We start from the raw sequence: 10,675 nt of genomic DNA on the forward strand, positions 1-10,675 counted from the left end.
ATCTATCCATCCATTTATATATCTATCTATATATCTATCCATCATCTATATATCTCATCCATCCATCTATATATCTATCATCTAACCATCCATATATATATATCTATATATCGATCATCTATATATATATCCATCCATCTATATATCTAACCATCCATCCATCCATGTATTTATCATCCATCCATCTATCTATCATCCATGTATTTATCATCTATCCTTCCATCTATATATCCATCCCTCTACTATATTTCCATCTATCATCCGTACTTATCATCTATACATCTATCCATACATCTCTTTCTATGTATGTATCATCCATCTATCCATCAATATATAATCCATCCATCCATCTATCCATCTATCCATCTATCTATCTATCTATCTATCTATCTATCTATCTATCTATCTATCTATCTATCCATCTATCCATGTATTTATCATCTATACATATTTCCATACATCTCTTTCTATGTATCTATCATCCATCCATCTAAAAAGAAAAAATCTTATTTAGTTTACATCAATAAAATGTTAGTAATATAATTGCTTCAATTTACTAAAAAATAAAAGCAGTGAGACAGAAAGACTCTTATTTTGTCAAGTATTTGCCACAGTGTTTCCGTACGTACGTGTACGTAATGACGTAACACGCCCAAAGAACAAACCGACGCATGATCTGAGAGAAAGGCGCCGGCGAACAAGAGGTAAAACTCGTCTGAGACAGCTCAAATGCCGTTAGATATTATTTATTTGATTTTATTTCATAAAATAAAGACACAGAGAGATAGGTTATGTTGTGACAGCGCAGATAAAGCGTTATATGCCCGTTGGAATTGATTTATTTTTAACGAGTGCGCTGAAATGAACGCATAGCCCCGGTCGCTAACGGAAGCTGATGCTGCTGTTTCTGATGTTTTATGGGACAAAGAATTTGCTGGGCTTGTCTTATATTTCGTCGGTCCTGCTGTCTATGAGGTCGTATTTGCAGTTTGACCAAATACGTGTATTCATTTGCGTCTACTCGTTGTAGTAAGTGTCGGTAAAACCCCTGTTGTAAGGGTTATAGAGGGATAGGCGAGGCCTGGATGTGGATGAGCAGCTGAGGCGGTGTGTGACTCAGGGCTGTGTCTCAAAACCTTGCGAGCTGCCTTGCAAGATAAAAATTTTGGGCGTCAAAGGAGCATTTGAATCAGACGTGCTTAGTTTAGACGGGGTTGGTTTACTATGTTTTAAGACACTGCCAGAGTGACTGACATTACTGCTGTCTCTTTTCTCAGCATCTGCTCAGCTGTCTTGATACTCTGTCTGGCTTATTGCCATTACGATTTATTACAGCCAGTATATCACACTGACTAGGTTTAGGCACATTAGTATCTTCATAGTGCTCATTCTGTTACATATCAATGCATTAGTTGACTGAAAATTCTATTTTTGTGTGTTTGGTTGATGGATGGAAAGAGGAAATGTTGAGGTGAAATCCGACGTTAAATATTCATGGTACACTCCCTGTGTCTCCCATGTGATAAAATGCATAACACTACATTCATTGAAGTACTTATGTTTCTTTATATTCCAGCATGGATAATGTATGATATTTCAACATCTTTTTTAGTACAATTGAGATTTTGACTGAATAAATTATCTTATATCATGATGATAATATGTTGATTGATTAGGCTATATTATAATGCCCTAGTTTCCGCACTAAGTTTACAGTCTTTGCATGGTCACTCATCATGATGTCTCATTTATCTTTAGGAAATGGCTGTGAACGTATATTCCACCTCAGTGACTAGCGACAATCTGAGTCGCCATGACATGCTCGCATGGATCAATGAGTCTCTACAGATGAACTTCACTAAGATCGAGCTTTTATGTTCAGGTGAGTTGTAAGGCCTGTATGCTCTTTTGTAGTAAGGCCTGTATGCTCTTTTGTAGTACACTATAATGGTTATGTTTTGGATTAATGGAAGTATTATATTTTTCCCTACAGGTGCAGCCTACTGCCAGTTCATGGACATGCTGTTCCCAGGCTGTATACCTCTGAAGAAAGTTAAATTTGGTGCTAAGTTAGAGCATGAATACATACACAATTTTAAGATATTACAGGCTGCCTTCAAAAGGATGGGAGTCGACAAAGTGAGTTGCTTAATTTCTTTTCCTCATGCTTGTCTGTACAACCAGTGTTTGTGTGGTCAGGTTCAGCAAAACAGACTTTTACAGACTCTTTTTTTATATTTAGCAACAAACAACTAAATGTTATTAAATTTCATCACAGGAATCATATTCACTAGAATTGGATATTTTTATTGTAGATGGGAGCCAATTATATCTTTTTGACGAGTCTCAAACATTACAACCAATTTTGATTTGTGTCTGGCAGGGGCTGGTGTTTAATTAAGGAAGTTTTACAATATTGGCCTACATCCACTGTTTTATTTCTCTGTAATTTGGAATATAGACATTGTAAACTTAAAGTTTGTGTAATTTCTGTATTACATGCAGAAGCACACAGAGGGCTTGTTTTCTGAAGCTTGTGACTTTATGGTGTTTGTGGGTTTCCATGTGTTTGGAACAGTCCTGATTTTCCCGTTCTTTTTGGTGTTTTTAGTGGCGTAACTTCCTCAAATGTAGTTGTATTCTTCCAGTTTTTTTTTTTTTTTTGTTATTTTAAATAAACACATACCTGACAAATCCATGAAATAATATCCGGATGTGTTTTTCCCATCAGATAATCCCCGTTGACAAATTGGTGAAGGGCAAATTTCAAGACAATTTTGAATTTGTTCAGTGGTTTAAGAAGTTTTTTGATGCCAACTACGATGGAAAAGAGTATGACCCAGTGGAGGCTCGACAGGGCCAGGACACCATGCCTGCACCCAACCCCTCCATGCCTGCCCTCAGCAAGCCCAAGAAGATTATGAATGCAGGTTGGTCACTTTACATCAAGTGTTTGAACCTCATGGTTTGTTTAGTATTTTAGAATTAGAAATATTTGTGCGTATTGTATACATCTGCCCAAATAGGTCAAGAGTTCAGTATAAGAACTACACTGCCAATCAAAAGATTGGGGTCAGTGAGATGACATAGTAGTAGTAGTAGTTCAAAGTAGTGCTAAGAGGTAGTAGTAATAAGTAAATTGATTATTTAAAAGTTTTAAAAAGCATTGAGCATTAAAACGTAACCGCATAGACATTTATAATGTTAAATATTAGAATGATTTCTGAATTTGGCTTTACTTACAGGAATAAATTACATTTTAAAATGTATAGAAAAAATATTTTAAATTGTGACTTCACAGTATTACTCTTTTTACTGTATTTTTGATCAAATAAATGAAGCCTTGGTGAACATAAGAAAGCGCAAATCTCACCACCCCCAAACATTTTAGTGTGTATTATCGTTAATCATTTTATTCCATCATTTTACTAATATCTTCCAGGCATAGTGTTGTGTTCATGGCTATTTACATTCATTCTTCAGTAAGATATTAATTTGGAGACCTGCTCATTTTGTTCTTTCTCCTCTGGCCAACGAACGAACACTGTGTCATTATTTAGCAGTCAGAATTTAGATTGGGATTGGTAGAATTCAAATATTCATCCAGTTCCTTCTGCTTGAAGATAGATTCATCAAGCCGGTATGGAGCCGAAGCTTGCTATAGGGTCTGTGGAGAGGACCTGTTGCGGTCTTTGCTGAGGATCTGTCATGTCGATGAGGCCTTCACAGAGGATTGTCTAGTAGACACGGTCTCTGCTGACTTTCAGGGCCGTGTTGAGGTTGTGTCTACGTGAAGTTCCAACACCTGATCTGAATATGGGCTGGATCCGGCTGACTACATCATGTGTTGTGGTCGTGTCTAGGTGCAGGTCCTCCATCTGATCTGAATATGGGCTGGATCCGGCTGACTACATCATGTGTTGTGGTCGTGTCTAGGTGCAGGTCCTCCATCTGATCTGAATATGGGCTGGATCCGGCTGACTACATCATGTGTTGTGGTCGTGTCTAGGTGCAGGTCCTCCATCTGATCTGGATATGGACTGGATCCGGCTGACTACATCATGTGTTGTGGTCGTGTCTAGGTGCAGGTCCTCCATCTGATCTGGATATGGACCGGATCCGGCTGACTACATCATGTGTTGTGGTCGTGTCTAGGTGAAGGTCCAACATCTGATCTGGAAATGGGCTGGATCCAGCTGACTACATCATGTGTTGTGGTCGTGTCTAGGTGAAGGTCCAACATCTGATCTGGAAATGGGCTGGATCCGGCTGACTACATCATGTGTTGTGGTCGTGTCTAGGTGCAGGTCCTCCATCTGATCTGAATATGGGCTGGATCCGGCTGACTACATCATGTGTTGTGGTCGTGTCTAGGTGCAGGTCCTCCATCTGATCTGGATATGGACTGGATCCGGCTGACTACATCATGTGTTGTGGTCGTGTCTAGGTGCAGGTCCTCCATCTGATCTGGATATGGACTGGATCCGGCTGACTACATCATGTGTTGTGGTCGTGTCTAGGTGCAGGTCCTCCATCTGATCTGGATATGGACCGGATCCGGCTGACTACATCATGTGTTGTGGTCGTGTCTAGGTGAAGGTCCAACATCTGATCTGGAAATGGGCTGGATCCAGCTGACTACATCATGTGTTGTGGTCGTGTCTAGGTGAAGGTCCAACATCTGATCTGGAAATGGGCTGGATCCGGCTGACTACATCATGTGTTGTGGTCGTGTCTAGGTGAAGGTCCAACATCTGATCTGGAAATGGGCTGGATCCGGCTGACTACATCATGTGTTGTGGTCGTGTCTAGGTGAAGGTCCAACATCTGATCTGGAAATGGGCTGGATCCGGCTGACTACATCATGTGTTGTGGTCGTGTCTAGGTGAAGGTCCAACATCTGATCTGGAAATGGCCCGGATCTGGCTGACTACATCATGTGTTGTGGTCGTGTCTAGGTGAAGGTCTACCATCTGATCTGGAAATGGGCTGGATCCAGCTGACTACATCATGTGTTGTGGTCGTGTCTAGGTGAAGGTCCAACATCTGATCTGGAAATGGGCTGGATCCAGCTGACTACATCATGTGTTGTGGTCGTGTCTAGGTGAAGGTCCAATATCTGATCTGGAAATGGGCTGGATCCGGCTGACTAAGTTTAACCTCGGGATAAGGATGAGAAAGGCAGACTAATATTAGTTTAGATGCCTTTCTTCTTACGATTTAACAAGTAAATCAGGTGTTCTAGCAAGTGTTCTGGTTCCTGTAGACTGATTTGAATAATAGAAATTGATAATGTGTTATGTTTATGCCAGGTTAAAGAGATGTGTTTTTAGTCAAGATTTAAACTGACAGGGTGTGTCTGGTTCCCGAACAAGGCTAGGAAGACTATTCCAGAATTTGGGTGCTAAATAGGAAAATTATTTACCGCCTGCAGTTGATTTTGATAATCTAAGTATTATCAACTTTTTGAGGTCGCAATAGATGTGAAGGACTGTAATGCGTTAAGAGCTCGCTCTTTAGGGAGCTAAACTATTTAGTGTTTTGTAAGTAATTAGCAAGGTTTTAAAATGGATGTGATGTTTAATAGGGAGCCAATTGACACAGGCTTGTGATCATGAAATGGTCATACTTTCTGGTTCTAGTAATAACCCTTGCTGCTGCATTTTGGACAAGCTAGAGTTTGATTATTAAGCTTGCAGGGCAACCACCTAGTAGAGCATTACAATGATCTAGCCTTGAGGTCATGAACACATATACTAACCTTTCTGCATTTGTCATTGAGTGCATATGTCGTAATTTAGTCTACTCCTGGTAAGACAGCCAAAGCAGCTGCTGTAATCGGTATGAAGCTGTTGAGCTTTTAAACATCTTTAGTGTCTGTAGTAGGGCTGCCCCCTAATAGTCGACTAAATGTTAGTCGATGAGAAGAGGCTTAGTCAGCCAAAATGTTATTAGTCAGTCAGTCGCAACTCGCAAAAAAAAAACTCCACAAGAAGTCACGTAGTCTGTGAGGGACAGATCGGTTTTACAGTATGTCAGCCGAGTTGGAAAACCAAACGTTTAGTAGCAACAATCTCGCTATAAAGTTATATAAGATTGTGTGCGCTATTATGAGGCACATATCCAAGGGTTCATGCGGTGTGGAAGCTGAAGTATAGCGCGCTTATGCATGGCATGGAGGCGCCGACGCGATCACTTGCATTTTTACAGGACTGGAGTCACAAAAATGAACTGAAACTCAATTGTCGGTCTCTTACTACTTTTTGTGATTGCTTGTTTCCCATAGCACCACAGAGAGCAGCCGTTGCCAAGGTAACACCCAAGATGATGCCTAGCTCTGCGCGGAGACCTGGTGCAGGTGGCGATGAAGAAAGGGCAGAGCTTATTCAAGAGGTTTGTTATACTGTGTACATTTTCACGTCATTATGTCAGTCTGATATATAACCCATCACTACTAAAATGTTTGTTTGGTTACTTTCAGTTAAATATGTTAAAGTCTACGATCCAGGACATGGAGAAGGAGCGGGACTTTTACTTTGGCAAACTGAGGAACATTGAGCTGATCTGTCAAGAGAAGGATGGTGAAGGAGACCCCACCCTGCAGAGGATTGTGGATATTCTTTATGCCACAGATGTGAGTCCAACGCAACTGCAATCTCACAAAAAAATGTTAACAAGATTCTCTGACTTGTTTCTAATAAGACCCTTAATAGAGAAAAGTGATGTTATCATACGTATTGTCATCTGCCTCATGATACAGTATTATGTCATATGCATTGGCCGATAAGACTTTTGTAGGAATGCGCTTTTAGTAGTCAGCCATGAGTGATTGTCCATTACCATGGGGGTCACTGAGATGGTGTAGGACCTCAATTCTTTAATGGATTAGTTCTCACAAAAGTGAAAAAAAAAAATTGTCATCAATTACTCACCCTTATGTCGTTCCAAACCCGTAAGACTTTTGTGATTCCTCGAAACACAAAGATATTTTAAATTAAATTTGAGAGATTTCTGTTCCACCATTGACAGCTACGCATCTACCACTTTGACACTTCAAAAAGTTCAAAAAAGACATTGTAAAACTAATGAAGTAGTTTAGTCCAAATTTTCTGAAGAGACACAATCGCTTTATATGATGAACGAATTGAATTTAGGCATTTATTCACATATAAACATTGATCGGCGAACAAACAGAAGTTTGATGCACAAGAATGAACCTCATTGGTTCTTGCTGAAGCTCAAACGTGCTGCGCAACACGAGAAATTTCTCAGATTTCAATAAAATATCTTCATTTCTATTTTGAAGATTAACAAAATGGGTTACAGGGTTGGAATGACATGAGGGTGAGTAAATGACGGAATTTATTTTTTGGTGAACTAATCCTTTAAGCCAGCGATACGTCAAGACATGCCACTATACGATTACGATTTGATTAGTTTCACGGACCTACGATCGATATTATGTGCCTATTTTACATGATCACTTTTATTTACTCACAAATGCAGCCAAAATATAACATGAATATTTAATTTGAAAATGGCAAATACTGTATTCTATACTCTTAAAAATAAAAGTTCCAAAAATGGGTTTTTGCAGTGATGCCATAGAACATCCAATCCTGCTCCTGGAGGGTCACTGTCCTGCAGAGTTTAGCTCCAACCCCAATTAAGCACACCTGAACCAGATAATCAAGGTCTTACTAGGCATTCTAGAAACTTCCAGATAGGGGTGTTGAGGAAGGCTAGAGCTAAACTCTGCAGAACAGTGGCCCTCCAGGACTGAGTTTGGACACCCCTGCCATTAGAACAACCATTTTGTGTTCCCCCAAAAAAACCTATCCTCTATAAAGAATCTTTTGTGCAATAGAAAGGTTCTATGCATGCTAAACGTTCTTCATGGAACCATCAATTCCAATAAAGAACCTTCATTTTTAAGTGTAATTGGAACACCCACAACAAATTAGACTTCAGTTTGTTTGTTTTTAATTACATGGAATTCATTATTTTTTAGTATGCGTTGCATAAACACACATCTTTTGATTGATGCATCGATCGTGTTGTTACAATATATTGGCGTGGCGTTACATGTCTCCTGTTCACTGTCTTTTCTACTGTTTGCTACATATTCGTTGAGAAAAACACTTTCTTGGAACAATCTTTAAATGGCTAGACTTTTGTTATCGGATGACTCACTCTCTCTCTCTCTTGTCTGTCTCTTTCCTCTTCTTCTCTTGCTCTCTCTCAGGAGGGATTTGTCATACCAGACGCTGAGTCAGAGGACCAGGAGGAGTTCTAATGCTCGTGACTTGTTGCAGTTTTACCCTCCTCTCACTCTCTCCATTCCCGTCCTCTCCACAGTCACTTCCCTCCCACCTTCCCATCCACCCATCCCGTTATGCATTTGGACTATTCCGAGCTAACTCCATATTGAATCCCATCGCATCTGCTAAAGCATGCATAGACACACATCATGTTGAAAGAACTGTTTTAATGCCCTCAGACCTCTGGCTGCCACAATACTCCTGTTTCGCTCCGAGGAAGAGTGTGTTTCCTGTCTGTAAAATACAATCTAATATTGTTTTCCTCTTTTAGCAACTTCAGACACCTGCAAATGTATTTATCTTATTTTAAATGTCTCTGAAACGTCTGTAGTGTTTTATTGGTGGCGTCTCCTCCCTCACTGCTGTGATACATATCTGTGACCATGTCTCATTCAGAACCGTACCTTTCTGACACAAAACCAAGGGACGGAATGACAAAACGTGCGTTAGTTCATTGCAAAAACCTTCTCACTTCCTAGGTTCCACTCATAGTTTTGGTGCTTGCTTTAGCGTAAGGCAGATAGCAGTCACCAGCGCTCCAGTCTATCCTCAGTGACTGTGCCTTATACAGACTGTCTGGAGGGAGTGGACTCAGTCTGATGTTTGTCTTTTCTTTGTTTTATGGATGTAGTGAAGCGTCGTTTTCGAGTTGACGTATGTACTAACACTCAGTCGTGCGCTTTGGTCTGCAAGTACTGTAGCGCCACAGTTGCACGAGTACAAATATTTTATTATAATTTTATTGCGTTCGTTTTAAAGAAGTATCCCAGCCACTACATTGGTGGACTCAAGGACAAATTTTGAGTTGACAAGACAAACACTGCCCGTTTTCTACCTGTTTTTACTGCCTTATATTTAATTCTTTTTTTCTATCCTTTATTCACACTCTTTTGGCAAATGTTTGTAATTCAGGCTGTTAAAGTTTAAAGTTTTCCTTTTTTTGTTTCTTTTAATTATTATTTGTAGAAATAGCAGCAGCAGAATATTGATTATTTCAGACCACACAAGATAATCCATGAAATCCTTTGAGTTATTTTAAAAGATTGCACTCTTTCAAGACCATTCCCGAAATAACCATGTCAGGCTGATGATACAAATGCAAAAAAACACTAAAAATATCAACTAAAGGAGGCTTTTTAGATGAAAAAACAAAAAAACAGCTTCCTGGATTTGATCTTTGAGTTGCTTCTTCTAAGCAACGATCTCTCACTTCATTTGTTTTTGGAGATTCATGATGATTATGATCACTGTGCGAACTGACTTTCTCTGTGTTGTTTCATTGTTTTCATGTGCACTGGTCATTCTCAGTCGATATGAATTTTTCTGTGTGTAGTTCTCAATGTTGCATTTTACATCAATAGCACACGCAAAGTTTTTATTGGTGCTATTAAATACCTTGACCCTTAAGAACTTGCCTGTTTGTGCTAGAAAAGCCTCTGCTGGTTGTTTTGGTTTATTGGATTAGAAATGTTGCTGCAGTTGGGTGGATATAACAGCATTATATCTGTTCTAATTAGGAGACAATAGGAAAACAAGTGACACTCACATTTCTGAGCTTGCGTTTCGACAAATATCTCATTGTAATTTCATAATCCGAACTGCTAAATATTGATGGATGCAAGTAAAAATGTGGAAGGAAGTTGTTTGGAAGCAGGTAATGTCTGTGAAATGCAGTGATTCACCCTTCCCTCCTTTCTTTCAATGCTCTGTGGCCTTTAAGAACAATCTGTAGCAAAGGTACATAGTGGGGCCCGCACCACGACCAAACTGTCTCTCTCCCTGTTTTTGTACTTGCAGGCTGTTAAGAGTTCCACATTTTTAACTGAAGTCCATTTCTTACAATAAAACGGTATTTACATGTCTCTCTGTTGGTGTCTTCATTTCTGGTGTTGAGGGGTTTGCAGTTGGATAGCATCTTGTTTTTGAGAATTTGTTCTTTATTTATATGATTTACCTCATTTTTGAACAATAGAAAGTCATCCAAACTTTGAAATGCTTACAATTGCCATGTAATAACTAAAAATAATGTCAAATCTCTGCCAAGGCTGTGATGTCTGAGGGATATTTTCCTGGCACACTTTGGGTAGTACTAATTGAGCATCGTTTAAATGCCACAGCCTACCTGAGAATTGATGCTGACCATATCCATCCCTATGACCACAATGCCCATCTTCTGATGGCTACTTCCATGTCACAATTCTCAAACTGTTCACTAAACTCAAATGGTCTCCAGATCTCAATCCAATAGAGCAGTTTTGGCATGTGGTGGAACAGGAGATTCACATCATGGATTTACCGCCGTCAAATCTGCAGCACCTGCGTGATACTGTCATGTCGGGCCAAAATCTCTGAGG

At 39.7% G+C, this 10,675-nt stretch overlaps 1 protein-coding gene across 3 annotated transcripts; it reads left to right on the top strand.

Annotated features, from left to right (window-relative positions):
- The first annotated feature begins 621 nt into the window (after positions 1-621).
- On the top strand, positions 622-10,183 carry mapre1b (microtubule-associated protein, RP/EB family, member 1b). 3 transcript variants are annotated; one of them, XM_081387137.1, is made up of 7 exons: positions 622-704; positions 1,759-1,882; positions 1,994-2,139; positions 2,732-2,930; positions 6,287-6,393; positions 6,482-6,634; positions 8,246-10,183. In XM_081387137.1, the coding sequence occupies exons 2-7, from the start codon at positions 1,762-1,764 to the stop codon at positions 8,294-8,296; spliced, it is 777 nt and encodes a 258-aa protein (XP_081243263.1). In that variant the 5' UTR covers positions 622-704; positions 1,759-1,761; the 3' UTR covers positions 8,297-10,183. The 3 variants fall into 3 exon arrangements, with proteins under 3 accessions (XP_081243263.1, XP_081243265.1, XP_081243264.1); XM_081387139.1 differs by having other exon boundaries at positions 701-1,029; XM_081387138.1 differs by having other exon boundaries at positions 702-975.
- The last annotated feature ends 492 nt before the right edge of the window (positions 10,184-10,675 follow it).

The sequence above is a fragment of the Scardinius erythrophthalmus genome (genome assembly GCF_964197995.2).
Source record: "Scardinius erythrophthalmus genome assembly, chromosome: 15".
NCBI lineage: Eukaryota > Metazoa > Chordata > Actinopteri > Cypriniformes > Leuciscidae > Scardinius > Scardinius erythrophthalmus.

Bases quoted from the DNA above. Each gene is read 5' to 3' on its own strand.
- mapre1b (XM_081387137.1), top strand. From the start codon at position 1,762: ATGGCTGTGAACGTATATTCCACCTCAGTGACTAGCGACAATCTGAGT. The intron at 2,931-6,286 runs GTTGGTCACTTT...TGTTTCCCATAG, and splicing joins CAAGAAGATTATGAATGCAG to CACCACAGAGAGCAGCCGTT. The intron at 6,394-6,481 runs GTTTGTTATACT...GGTTACTTTCAG, and splicing joins GGGCAGAGCTTATTCAAGAG to TTAAATATGTTAAAGTCTAC.